The sequence below is a fragment of the Phocoena phocoena genome, chromosome 15 (assembly GCF_963924675.1).
Source record: "Phocoena phocoena chromosome 15, mPhoPho1.1, whole genome shotgun sequence".
Classification (NCBI taxonomy): Eukaryota; Metazoa; Chordata; class Mammalia; order Artiodactyla; family Phocoenidae; genus Phocoena; species Phocoena phocoena.
The window spans coordinates 44,317,320-44,331,144 of NC_089233.1; the positions used below are offsets into that span (position 1 = coordinate 44,317,320).

The following is a 13,825-nucleotide window of genomic DNA, read 5'->3' on the forward strand; positions in this document are numbered from 1 at the left end:
ACTGTTCCTCTCCTTTGCCAGCTCTGAGCCAAAAAGGTTCAAGAATCCATCACTCATCAGCAAATGCTGTTCCTCACCTGGTTCCAGGCCTGGCGAAGTTCATCCTCTGAACTGCAGTCTGAACCCCGTTTTCCTGCTACTTCCCAGGGAAAGTCACCTAATTCACGCCAGCAGGAGGACAGTCTCCTGCAGGGGGCCACTCAGACCCCAGAATCTAGGCCTGAGGAGCGTACCCTTTGGAGAAGGAACCCCAAGTGCGTGTGCTTCTGAAAATCCCTGCTCATTTTTCTGCTGCAACGTCTCTTCCATGTGTTTCAAGGGTAGAAAATAGCAGAAGTTTTGCTCACAGCTCTTACCTCTTCCTCCCCTCCCCTGCAAATAATCGCTGTTTGGAAACTTTTACAAAGGAAGCGGTTGAGCTTGTAGCTGCTAGATGTGGAGATGAAGAGCAAGAAACCACCACCCGCACCCCAGGCAGGCGGTTCGCGGGGCGGGGCTCCCCCAGCACCTCGCTGCCGGCGCCCCTGCTCAGCACAGCCCTGTGTGCAGCCATGCGTCCTGCCGGCGTACTGCTGGTCTGTGGCCTCGTCCTGGGTGCCACGGGGGACCCTTCGCAAGGTAAGAGGGGACCTCCCCACCGTCCAGGCGCCGTGAGCTTGACCCCCAACCCCGTTCCCAAGGCACATTCCAGGGGACCTCACAGCAGCTGCCTTTGTGGGGAGCAAGCTTCGGCAGAGGGGGACTGGGGGGGTCTGGGGACCGGGGAAGTGCCTTCTGTCCCCCACCGCTCCAGGGGTCTGCAAGTACCCAAAGGAGGCCCGCCACGGCCCCTCCATGGAGACAGCGCACAGGGTAGCAGTCAGGCCGTTTCTATTTGATGGTGCACCCTTCCTGCCTCTGCTGCTGCCCTGTGACTTGGCTCGGGGGAACCTAAGTCTTCATCCTTCCAGCCAGGCCAGAGCTAGGGGGAGGGCGAGGGGAGCCGCCACCTGTAGGCCAGGAAATGAGGCACAGAGAGGTTAGGCGACTTGCCCAGTAACACAGCCCGTGAGCACCTGCCCCATGCGCACGAGGAAGCTGGTAGCCGGGGCTGAAGTGACCAGCGGGAGGTGGAGGATACAGCCCCCAGGTAGCAACTGGTCTTTGCTCTCCTCCCTCTTTGAAGAGGTCTGGAGCCTGGCCACGGGTGACCAGGTCTGGGGTGCCCAGGCAGGTGCCCAGGAGACAGCCTGAGCCTCTCAGTCCCTGGAGGTCACAGCCTCGGAAGTGGGTGACATCTCAGCACCATCTCAGGCACCATGCAGACAGGACATCCTGCCTCTGCCCCCTCCCCCAGCCGCGGTCTTAGCTCACACCATGAAGCCTCACAGGTCCTCTCCTCCGGGAGCTGTCTGTCCTCCTGGGCCCCCTTAGTGCCCAACCGAGGAGGCCACGCCAGGGAAGTGGCTGGACGTTCAGACCAGGGAAGTGACTCCCTCCGAAAGCCTGAGTGAGGGGCCCGCCACCTCCGCTGCACTGGGATGTAACGTTCGTGCCCTCTGTCCCGCTTTCCTAAGCTGCTTCTGCCAGCCTCATTCCCTCCCCTAACAAGCAGAGCAGGATTGTGTGGGGAATCCTGGCCCAGGAGGCTCTGGACGCTGGCCTCCTTCCCTTGGCAAGGCTGCCTCCCCTCTGCTGGGGTTTGGTGCTGGACCAAACCCTCTCCAACCCAGTCCTGCACCTGCCCCCTCGGGAGGTGGAAGACGGCCTGCCCTTGACACAGCCCTCTGGCTGGCCTGGCCCTCCCCCATCAGGCCTGCTCTCAGCCCCACAGCCCAGATGGAGGAGGGTCCAGAGTCCAAGCCACATGCAGGGGCCTTGGGACCCGGAGCCTCTCTGAGCCTCAGTCTCACTGTCCATGAAATGGGTAAACCACTGCACCCCTCAGGCCCTGGAGGCACCTGGCTGCAGTGGCCCACGGAAGGCAATGCCCCGGGCCTGGGGTGGGGGGCAGCTGCCCACCCGCACCCCTGCTCCTGAGCCTCTGCTGGCCGCAGCCCCTACGCCATACAGATCCTTTCTGCTGCCTCCTTCAGGTGACAGGTGACGGCCCCAGCGAGGGCCTCGGGCTCGAGTGAGTGGCTTGGGGGCCCCTGTCTGGGGGTCGAGAAGAGACAGCTCGGCCCCAGACCCGAGTCCGCCCCTCAGCCCCACGGCCTTCCTCTAAGAACAGATCCTAGAGCCTTCCGTGGTGGGAGGACAGGGGCCCCGAGTGTTGCCACCTGGGCACCTGGCTTCTCCCCGCCCCTGGTGCTCAACTACGCTGACCTGACCCCGGCAGCCTCCCTCCCCAAGCCCTTCAGAACCTAGGAAATTGCTACATCGATTTCTTCAGCCACTTTTCCTTCAGTTGAAAATGGAAGCCCTTTTTCAACCTGACTCTCATCTCTCCTGGGAAGCCCTCCCAGTCGGGCTCACAGGGGCCCATCTTCCCATCACAGGCCGCCTGGCAAGGTCTGGGGTCCAGCAGCCGTCGTCACCAGTGGCAGGACCCAGAGACCACCCACCACAAGGGAGGCCCACACCGGTCTGCATCCCAGGGTGGCGGTTGGGGGGGGACTGCTGCATCTCGGCGTGAGGGCCAGTGACCCACCCTCTGCATTTTGAGGTTTCTTTTTTCCAGTGGGGACACCCATTTGCCCTCAGAGCGCCACTGCAGCCATTTCCCATATTTGATCATCATGGCACTATGGCATGTCCTTTATCGACAAGATCTTCCTACGGATGGTCTCCTGTATTCCCACCACAACCCTGTGGGGCTGGTGCCATCATCACCCATCATACAGGCTCAGGAAGGTCAAGCAGTTTCCCCAAGGCTGTACAGCCTTTGAGAGGCAGACTTGGGACTCACTCTGGGCATGTCCCAGTGGATTAAGGCAGGGACTAACCAGCATCTTGTTTGTGCCGGGGGACACCTATGCTCTCAAAACAACGGGGCTACTCATTAGTCAGAGCCCCCAGAGCACAGCCGGGTGGGTGTGGCCCCACGGAATTAAGGGCAACCACCAGCACACTGAGTTCTGGTGTCACGAGAGGGGGCGAGGCTCGGAGTGAACCTCCAGGTGGGCAGTGGACACCAGCACCCCGCTCCCTGGGCACAGCTCTCCTAGTGTGCGCTCCAGGACCCCGCCCGTGGCATGACAAGGGCCCCGTGATGCTGGCAGGGAAGCAGCCACCACGAGGAGACCACCGGGGACACGGTGGGGCAGCCTCCAGTGGGGGCCTCAGTGTTTGGCTCCTGAGCACCCTGGCTCCCTTCTAGGGTCCCCCCACCTCCCAGCCACACACAGGACACTCCTGAAACAGGAAGGGTAGGGAGCCTCAGCTGCCTGAGCAGCCCCCTCTCCCTTCCACACCAGGGAAGGAGGGGCTGCGCGGCCTGAGGCACTGGACTCTCCAAAGGGCCCAGCACCCCTGGACGCACAGCCAGCGTCCCAGGCTCCAGCGCCTCCTACAGGACATCATCGCACGTCTTCATTTTTCAGAAAAGCAAGTTGAGGGATGTTTACCAAAAACATTTGCTGCTGACTCATTTTACCAGCTGTTCTTTGTCAGGAAGTTACTGTCCTCTCCTGGGACATTTGCTGCATGTTTGGTGGTAATTGGAGGGCAGACTCCATCCTCTTTAAACTGCATAGAAACAGTTAACTGTTGCCGCAACCCGAAGGGCTGCTGACCATGTCCCCCAAGCTCCAGCCCCACCTGCTCAACTGTGGATCTGCCTTGAACCCCTCGATGTTTGTGAAGTGCCCACACACTGGTGGAGGGAATTGAGTGCCCCAACTGGTGAGGGCAAGCGCAGAGCCTGGCCACCGAAATCAGTGGGGCCGGTGTTAGTTCTGAAGAAAGGGGTGTAGGGACAGGACAGGACAGGAGCTGGAGTAGGAATCACTTGTGATTTAGATGGAAAGTTACACTTTTCAGCAAGAAACATCAGAATGTTTCCTTGACGTTTTGCTTCCCATTCTGATCACATGAGAGGAGAGACTCCTTGACTCCCTTGAATCAGGTTGAATCAGGGGGTGTCGAAGGGGCTTGGGGTGACTTCACAGAAGCAGGTGGCCGGGAGTCCGCTGGTGCAGCCTGAGCAGCCCAGGGGCCTGCAGGATCCCCAGCCGTGCTGGCTCCTGGAGCAGGTCCCAGCTGTGCCAGGGCAGGTGGGACGGATCTGCCAGAGGCAGGTCCCGCACTGGTTCCTGCCCACGCTCTCAGTTCCAGGGCCAGCTCCACCGCCCAGGTCTGAGACGACAGGCGCTCGCATTTCCACCCCGGGGGGTCTGCTCTGGCCCCAGGAAAGCTGGGCCTCTGCCGTCCTCCCTCCAAGCCTCGCGCCCCTGCACACTGCACTCGCCCGGGGCTCTTACAACTGTGCATCCGGGGGCGGCTGGAGCCCCCGCTCAGTACCCAGGCACAGCGCTGCTGTCACCCTAATCTTCCCAAGTCTCCGGCCCCCCATCTCTTGCCCAATCTCTTGCCGTCTTGAGTCATTTTTTTCAAGACCACCTGAAGAGCTACTTCTCTCCCAAGAGCAGTAAGGGGCCCTCTTCTCTCCTTCCTGACTCAGCCCGCCCCTCACCAAGGGGTCTGCCCACCTCCCTCTTCCCAGTGCCTTTCTGGGCCAAAGCCTCCATGCCCCACCTGGCAGGGGATGGGGGAGGGAGTCCGGCTTATTTGGAAACCTCACTTCTCTGCGCCGCCTGGCCCTCCCCCACCCCAGCGTGTGTGATGAAGAGTGTTTGTTCCTCCTCACAACCTCTCCTTCTGGTTGTCCTTTCAGTCCACGTCACCAGGCCACCACCTGCCACCGGCGTGACTCACGATCCCCCCCCCCGTGGCCCCCGCACCCAGCCTGCAGCTAAGGGCAGTCAGGTCTGCCTCGTGCTCTGCCCTCTGCTCCCCTGGCCCATTTCCGTGCCTTCTAACTGGTCCCCACCCCCAGCTCCCTCTTTGAGCCCCTTCTGCCAGATCACTGTCCTGCCCCCAACCTGGAGTTGCCCACAGCACCTACTGAGAAATACTTCTTGAGAGAAAAAGAGCACAGCTTTCACACCTAGGTTTAACCCGCCCTGCACTCCTTCGAGGCCTGTTTCCTCCCTGTAGATGGGACCACGGCCAGCCCAGGGGGTACCCCTTAGCGGTGGTGGGAGGGGGCTAGCTGGCTGGGGCCCAGGGCCCCCGGCTGCCTGTCTTCTTCCGGAAGGAGAGCCCCTCTTTGGGCTTATTCTGCACCAACCTTGCCCTGTGGACGTTCTGAAGAATTGCTCTGAAAATAGGTTTGACTTTTCAACTTTTTAAAATTAAAAATGGGGTTTTACTGTTTGTTTAGATAACTCTGCTGATGAAACCTCACTTAACTGAAGCCTATATTTCAGGAAATGTAGTTAAAAATAAACCAACTTCAAGTTTCCTACAACCTCTTTGTAACTTTACCAAAATTGCTTAGAACTGACATCACACGTTTGGCAGAGACATCATCAGAGGTTTGGCCTCACCTAGTTTCACTTCATTATTATAATCATGTTAAGTTCAAGCGAAATTAAATGTAGTATACTTTATTTAAAAAACAGGTAGCAGTGGTTACCTTTGCAACACTGAGAGTGAGCTCTAATGTTTCTGTTGTACTTTTCTGTGTTTTTCAAGTTTCCTACCAAACAAGTAAGCTTATAATCAGAAAAAGCAATATATGTAATTTGTACGAAGAAAAAATAGCCGTGGATGTAGACCCACAAACACATGGGCGACTGGACCGTCCACCAGGTGGTCCTTCCCGTCTGCTGTTCAGACTATGCTGACAAGCAGAAATCGAACGGTTTTCAAAACAGAAAAACACACTGGACTTCCTGTCGTCAACAGCAGGCCAGCAGCCCTCAAAGCACCAGAGTCAGAGCCACGGGCTCAGGGCCCAGCCAGCCGACCAACCCAGCTGCCGCGTCCAGAGACCTCAGCCACGGCCCACCCCAGAGTCTTTGGGGACGTCATGTGAGGGCCGGATTATGGCAAAGGAGACTCTCAGAGACGTTGGGGACAAAGCTTCGTGGGGGAAGAGCGACAACCTCACCTGCTGGGAAGCTCTCATGGGGGTGGAGCAGGCCTCCCAGCTGAGGGGGCCTCACAGAGCCATCCAGAGCTCCATCTCGACCCAGGGACCCAGCTGGGGCCCACCTGCCAGGAGGGGTCCCGCTTGGGCGGGCAGTGCCAGCCCCCCTTACAAAGAGGCTGTCATGAGTGCCAGCGGCTCACCCCCAGGGTCATGGGCCCTCTGCAGATTCTACCCAGACCAGACCCACGCCTCCTCTGCCCACTGCCAGAGCCCCCTCCACCGCTCCACCCAACTGGAGAGGAGACCCCTCAGCGAGGCCGCATAGGGCCGGCTCTGGCCGTCCTGGTTCTCGCACCCGCTGGGGGTCTCGTGTGCCCACTGCCACAGCAGATGTCCAGTTCTAAGGGGGGCTCTGTGCAGACCTCAGGCGGCGGACGGTGGGACCAGCCTCCTCCGAAAACCTCGTTCTGGGCTGAAGGGCTCACTGACACCCTGGCAAGACCTCCCCACTGAGTTGAGCTGAGCTGGCATCCGCCATGTCTCCCCCTCTGCTGTGACCCACGTACAGGCCGGCCCCCAGAAGAGGTCCCAGCGTACTGGACTGACCTGGCCGAGGCTCCTGGACACATAGCTGCACACGGGCCGTCCTGCCGGGTGCCTGGGTCCCGGCCCAGCAAGGCCACTGACCCTGACCCCAACCCCCAGCTGAGGTGAAGGTCCTCAGCTGGGGGGCCCTGTCTCCAATGGGACACCCGCGTCCAGCCCCTGAGGAACAAAACCCCCAAGCACTGCCAACCTCACACCACTGTTTTCCTCCCACGAGTCGAGACTTCTTCACAACCAGGGAACCGTGTGTCCTCAATACGGCGGGGCCCACACCCAGCACCCTGAGTCTGCAGTCCCAGCGAGTCCCCCGTGAGGAGGGGACCCGGGCAGCACTGCCCCCTCCTTTCCGCACGCAACACCCGGAAGCTCGTCCACAAGTCTCTACTTCCTGTGGCTCCAGCGGGTCCACCACGTGCTGACCCCACCCCCACTGAATGCACCACAGGTGCTCCCCAAGGTCACGGCCAAGGGAGGCAGAGTGACCTTCCAGGGCAGCGCAGGGCAGTGGACCCTCCACACCGGCCAGGATGCAGCTGATCCCCGATGCAGGCCGTGCACGAGGCGCGGACCCCACTCTCCACATGACTCAGTGAAAGAAAACAGCTGAGCTGGCACCAGGGGGTGGGTCAGCTCCGAGTCACTTCTGGCACAAGATGACTTCAGGAAAATCTGGGGAATTCTTAGAGAAGTAATCTACAACCCTAAACCCTCTTCCCATTCTCCCTCCCCCTCATTTTAGATTTTAATATAAAAGTAGTCTGTGACCACTGCAGCAAAACTGAGAAACATAAATTTGAAATCAAGTCACCCCTGAGCCACCAACTAGAAAAGCCACCACCCACCTGTTGCCCAAACACCCCAAAGGAGGCAACACACGGGTGCCGCGGGACCTGGCAGCTGGGCGGATTCGGTCGAGAGTCCTGGGGGCGGAGGACGGCCTTTGAGCACTTCCCCTCGGCCACTTGCTGGGGACAAGCTGAGGGGTCGAAGCCAGAGGGCGGACTCATAGGCCAGGGCCGACTTCTCGGAACACCAGGGCTCATCCTGACAGAGGTTCCAGGCCTGAGGGCGGGCAGGGGTGTCCAGGCTCCTGTAACTGTTGGAAACAACCTGGGTTCTGAAAGGACAGAACCCAGGGACACATGCGGGCAGGGACAGGACGGAACCACATCTTATCCACCTCTGCGCCGCCCACCGCACTGGCCCTCGGCTGAGGACGGGGCAACCACGGGGACGGAGGGCAGACGCATTGGGGGGCGAGAGATGGATGGGCCGGCAGGGTACACGGCCATGGGAGGGGAGAACAGGCCGGGTGGGCGGGTGGGCCGGGCACCACACTGGGAGCAGAGGCGGGAGGCATGATCCCTGGACCAAGGACCCCCCCACAGCTAACGTTCTTGTCTGGTTCTGTTTCTCGTCCAGATTTTTGTTCCCAGATCCTTAACTCAGGTGTGAAGCCAGGATTTCCCAAGACTATCAAGACCAACGACCCGGACGTCCTCAGGGCAGCAAGACACAGCGCCGAGAGCTTCAACAACTGCAGCAACGATGCCTTCCTGTTCCGGGAGTCACACATCAGCAGAGCCCTCGTCCAGGTGGGGTCTGGGCTCAGGACTGCCCAAGGCGGCCAGAACCGGACCGGGGCCACCAGAGTCAAGCACCGAGGCCGGCGCCGTCTCTCACTGCACCAGGCTCCTCCCGGACAGCACACAGGGAGGAGGGCGGGCGAGGGCGGCTACCACGGGCCACAAGCTGCCCCGCCGCCCACCTTCAGGGCTGCCTGCCTGCCGGGCTGCCCGCAGGCCACTGCTCCACAACCCCAAAGCACTTGCGGCCATGTCCCCCAACCACTGCCCCGTCCCTGCAGGAGTGTCACACCCTGCAAGGTCCCCACGCTTCTCAGCGGCCCCATACGAGCAGCTCAGTGCTCCCCCTCCCACGGGGACACCACGAGGCAGCCAGGCCTGGCTCGTCCTGGGTCCCGAGAACACAGGTCAATGAGGGTACAGGACACAGTCAGTGACAGGACGCAGCCACTCTCGACGAGCAGGGGCCCGGTGCAGCCAGTCAGCAAGCTTCGCAGTCACTGACCAGGGAGCTGGCCTTGGGGAGAGAGACCCACAGCCCCAAGGATGTGTGCTGCCCAACACCACCCCACATGCTGACTCACGATAATGGTCACCCCTGGGTACAGGATTGGGGGGGTGACTCTATTATCTCTCTTCTCTTTGGTAACCTCAAACTCTCAGGGCGGGATGCTGTCCCTATCATGGAGGGTGGTCTGCACGGGTATAAGTAGCCAGTGTCAGGACTCCAGGGGCCCAGACCCGGGGACTGGGGTCTTCAGCCTCCACCGTCTGCAGGAGCGCATGCCCAAGCCTGGGGGGAGGGAAGTGGGCCCCCAGCTCACCCCATCTCTCACCATGTCCTAGACCCAGTGACCCAGGCCCGCCCTCTATCCCCTCAGATAGTGAAGGGCCTGAAGTTCATGCTGGACCTGGACATCAGCAGAACCACCTGCAAGAAGACCAGGCACTCGAGCCTGGACGACTGCAGCTTCCAGACCAACCGCACCCTGAAGCAGGTAAGAGGGCTCTGGCCTCCCCACCGCTCACCACCCCCCAGCCACCTCCGCAGCCTCGGAAATCACCCTCGGCACTGCTCTACCTGCGAGGTTCCTGACCCCACCCCTGAGCAGCGCCCACGTCCACCCCCAACACGGGAGAGCGAGAGGCAGCCCCCCAGGACTTCCCAAACGACACCCCTCCTCGCTCCCACAGGCACACCTCCAGGGAGTAAACACTGCAGGTTTGGGGGTGGGGGGAGAGCAAAAGAAAACTTGTACATAATTGAGAAATTTTATATACACACACGGGGAGAGTAGATGTGGCAAAATTTGGTAATTTGTAAATACATGTGTTGAGTATATATTTTTGAATTATTCTTTCAACTTTTCTGTAGGTTTGAAGTTTTTCAAAATAAAGCCAGGGCAGGGAGCAAATTCTTCAGTAAAGAAAACACACATGCACATGCGTGGGCGCACACACAGACACGCACACACGTGAGCACACAAGCACAAGCACACACGTGTACAAACACACACACACACACACCCGCCTGAGGCAGTGGCACTGGGAACCCACCTCTGCGGCGGGTGAGGTTACCCTGGCGGGGTGGGAAGCCTCCGTGAAGGGGAACTCTCAGATCACCCTCGTTTCAGACTCTCAGCTGCTACTCTGAAGTCTGGGTCATCCCCTGGCTCCAGAGCTTCAAGGTGCCTGTCCTCCGCTGTCACTGACTCCCGCCTCCCAGCTCCATCCTTGCTGTCGTGGGCCCTGGGAAACAGCATCTCCTGAGAGCAGAATGGCAGTCGGCTGGATATAACACATCAAGCCTCCTCCCAAACTTAACTAGTCTCCCCAACGCTGTCCACCTAGATTCAGGGTCTGCACAGACAGGGCAAGTCCTCCAATGGGGATTACACGGGTTCTCGACCCCAAGGGACCCTCCCACATCACTGCCCTGAGATCCCAGGCCCTCGAGGAAAGCCCAGAGGGCCATCTTTCCATCTGAATAACTGTCCCTGCACTGGGCAGGGACCAGGCATCAGTGATGTCTTGGGTGAATAGTTAGGAATAAACCTGAATAAAGAACTGATCACCTTGAAGCAATGCCGCTGCTTGACCTGCTAAGGGGAGAATGGGGAAGTCAGGAGGCCCCCTTCCCTCCACAAAGCCCTGGGGGGCCTCGCCACTGAACCGTACTGAAGACCAAAGCCCCAAGGCCCCCCACCTCCAGCTGCGCTGTCCTCTGCGCATCCCACCCCCACGTTCTCTGCTGCCTGAGGCTCGGCAGCTGCGCCTGGGCAGGTAGGTGGGCAGGGACGGAGCAGATCCCACGGCTCGGCCCGGAGAGGGAGGCAGGGTGGGGGACCTGCTGGGCGGGGGGCACCGCCGTGGGTGGGAAGGCGGGAAGGCCTTCGCAGTGGAGGCGGCACAAGGCTGGGCCAAGCGGGAGCAGGGGACCCAGACCCCTGCACCATGAGCCTGGGCGTCCTCGTCCAACTACGGATTAGCGCCAAACGTGCTGTCACCTTTAAAAGAACGACTCGGTAATTCACAGGAAACAGAAAATGTGCATTGAATTCGGCGACTTAGCTCGCTGTCATAAACGTGACAAACGCGAACCCCCAAGTGAAGTTCCTCTGGCTCCTGCGGCGATGAGAGTCACGATGATTCCACAGCTGCCTCCATTTCTGCGGCCCTGACTCACCTCCTGGTCACTAACTCAGGGGCAGTGGCGGCCACTATGCCACACGATGCTGGACTCATTCGAGACTCTGAAGGCCCCTGAAGGCAGCCCTCTCGTGAACACAAGCAAGTTCAGCCCCTGCTTGACCCCGTCCGTCAGCAGGACGGCAGGCACACCGGGGTCCAGCACCAGGGCCAGACGCTTCACGACACACCTGTGGGGCCCCTGTGACTGATGCAGGGGACACAAGCTCTAAGGTCCCCTCCGTCCTCACTTTCAAACACACACCAGAGCACAAGGCCAAGTGTCTCCTGACAACTGTGAGACCAACCGGACGCTGCCCCACAGGCCTCACGTGGTGTGAGAAAGAGAGGTGTGACGGGAAGCAGCCTCATGGCAGCCCTGCCCCCAACTCCCCCTGTGCCCGTGACAGCGTCACTTACCACAGGGAGTGGATGTCAACCAGTGGTGGCCCATGCTGCCACCCAATTCTACCTGTTTCTTAAAACTTATCAGCTTTGCTCTAAGAGGGAATGATTCTGACAGTGGGAAGCTGCACCTTCATCTCATTCACTGTCACTGGGAAAATGTAAAGTTAAGGACACAGGATTCTAAGACATACAGTACCAGAATTATGACCAAGAAGAAGAAACACTTGAGGTCTCAAACTGACCAAAACCAGTCTAACTCCCGACAGGCACGCCTGCCCTGCACTGTGTTCCAGAGCCTCCCCCGCCAGGCCCTCCGCCCCTGCTCACCAGCCGTGCAGACTCTGGGATCCAGCTTCAGGGCCTCCACTCCAGATGCAGCCCAGCCCTCCCCGGGTTGCAGACGGGCCAGGCCCTGAGGAACGCAGCCACCCAGAGGACCACCTGCAAGGCTTAGCCCCGCTGCTGTCCCACCTCGGTGCCCGGGACATAGGCACCCGCAGGCCTGACCCCTGGACTGGGCAGCCACCCTGCCTCCTCGCCCCCAGCCGCCTGTGCCCCTAGGCAGGTCCCTCCCCAGCCTAGGTTCCCCCATGAGACGCGGCCACGTCTCCTTATATCACAAAGAGGTCAGTGCACATGAAAACTCAACACGGCAGAGAGAAGGCTGATGACAAAAACCTCAACGCGGGGCCTCTGTCCTATAAAGGCAGCAACTGACTCCTGATGGAGCTTTTGTAACGATGACAAAGCAGCACACAGTGAATGAATCACTTAATTTTAAGATCATGTTAGTAATTCCCATTAGAGTAAATCCGTTTCATGTTTACAACAAAAACCTATCATATATTTAAGCCTAATGAAGCTATATTTTGCACCTCATCATGGCAAATTACCAGATAAAATACAGGAAATGACACTTTGAGACAGAAAATCAACATCTGAGTCAAAACAAAAAAAAGACACCTTTGCTGAAAACTGTGAAAAGCTACCAGCTTCTCTGCACTGAGAGCACAGCCCTCAGTTCCCAACCAAGAAGAAATGTTCAGGGTCAGCACGCTTGGGTTCTGTGTTTTCGAGGCAGAATGGTCAGGTTTCACCTTACTATTCCTGCAGACTCGATACACGGGTGCACTGTTGCCTGTTAAAAAGCATTTCCTATGAAGTTACAACACCTGACAGGACACGGGTCACATCACGGCCATGCAGCCAGTCTGACTCTGCTGTACGCAGCTATGCGTAAAGCTGGCCCCAAGCAGGCAACTCGGAATGAGCCCCCATCAGACCCCGACTCTCTCCCCTAAAATGGTGCAGAGCAGGTAGGGGAAAGGAGCTATGAACCAGCACAAGGCACAAACGGTTCAAGTCTCACCACGATGTCGGCCATCCTTGACGTTCAATGTCATCCCCTAGTCAAAATACTGCCTTTTCAAGTTACAAAGACAATTCCAGAGACACAATCCCTGATGTGTTCTCACAAATACGCAGGAAAGGAAGGAGCAGACATCAGCCCCACCTTGCAGAATGGAAACAGGAGAGGGGTGTCATGTGGACTGAGTCAGCGTGGGAGGCAGGCGGCCACAGGGGAGGCCCCGAGCGAATCTAAACATGACCCCAGCAGAACGGCCCCTACGACAGGCAGAGGACAAGACCTTACTCACTGTTACAGTAGATGAAAGCACAGAACTTCCCAGGCAACACCATCCAGAGGTTAATCAGCAGGAAAGTCCATTTAATTACCACAATCACACGGATCACCCCCCAACCGGGACCACGTGTGGACACCCCGTCAGGATACAGAGCAGCGTCAGGCTTGTAACACTAGAACAGACGCAACCCCAGCACGTGCACTATTCACACCTGGGTCTGGGGTGAGGAACCAGGTGTGTGAACAGGACTCCTGCTGCCCAGCGCCCACCTTCACTCCCCATCCTCTGATCCACACGGCAGGCTGTCCACGGAGAAGCCGGTGAGTCCTCTGAGCTGCTGGAATCAACGTGCTCTTCCTCCACACACACCCAGGTCCTTGCCTGCAGAGCGCTGGCGGGTACCCGGGTAGGGAGGGGCCAGGTGCAGCAGGAGGGTGGGAGCCACGGGAGGGACGCCCAGGGCCGAGGCTCAGGTCTCACTTGATTTTGGGGAACGTAGCCGTGCCCTCTTCACCTGCACAGCCCATCCAAGGCTTCACACACGTTTCCTCTGAGCTCTCCGCGCCCTCCCGGAGCCCCTCTCACAACGACAGGTATCACCCATTTAACAACAAAGACATCGAGGCTGGCGGGACACAGCCAGCAGCAAAAGCGAGACGCCAGCCGACTCACCCACAGCTCCATCCCCACACCTGAAGCCTGTTAAGTGCACCAAGTCCCTGGGGCCTAAAGAATCACTGCACTTGGGAAGGTTTTTAAGAGACAAGGGACTCATCTTCCCCAGGGCAGATGCAAGGCCAAGTCCAGGTGTC

General features: G+C 58.9%; 1 protein-coding gene across 1 annotated transcript; it reads left to right on the forward strand.

Annotated features, from left to right (window-relative positions):
• The first annotated feature begins 551 nt into the window (after positions 1-551).
• CST7 (cystatin F) lies at positions 552-9,983 on the forward strand. The gene is made up of 4 exons (XM_065893607.1): positions 552-618; positions 8,108-8,280; positions 9,153-9,269; positions 9,906-9,983. Exons 1-4 carry the CDS (start codon positions 552-554, stop codon positions 9,981-9,983), a joined length of 435 nt encoding a protein of 144 aa, XP_065749679.1.
• Positions 9,984-13,825: the final 3,842 nt, after the last annotated feature.

What these genes read in the sequence shown, in the direction of transcription:
- CST7 (XM_065893607.1), top strand. Translation starts at nt 552, where the DNA reads ATGCGTCCTGCCGGCGTACTGCTGGTCTGTGGCCTCGTCCTGGGTGCC. An exon ending in CACGGGGGACCCTTCGCAAG is followed by an intron (nt 619 to 8,107) that starts GTAAGAGGGGAC and finishes TTTCTCGTCCAG; the next exon opens with ATTTTTGTTCCCAGATCCTT. An exon ending in CCAACCGCACCCTGAAGCAG is followed by an intron (nt 9,270 to 9,905) that starts GTAAGAGGGCTC and finishes CCCTCGTTTCAG; the next exon opens with ACTCTCAGCTGCTACTCTGA.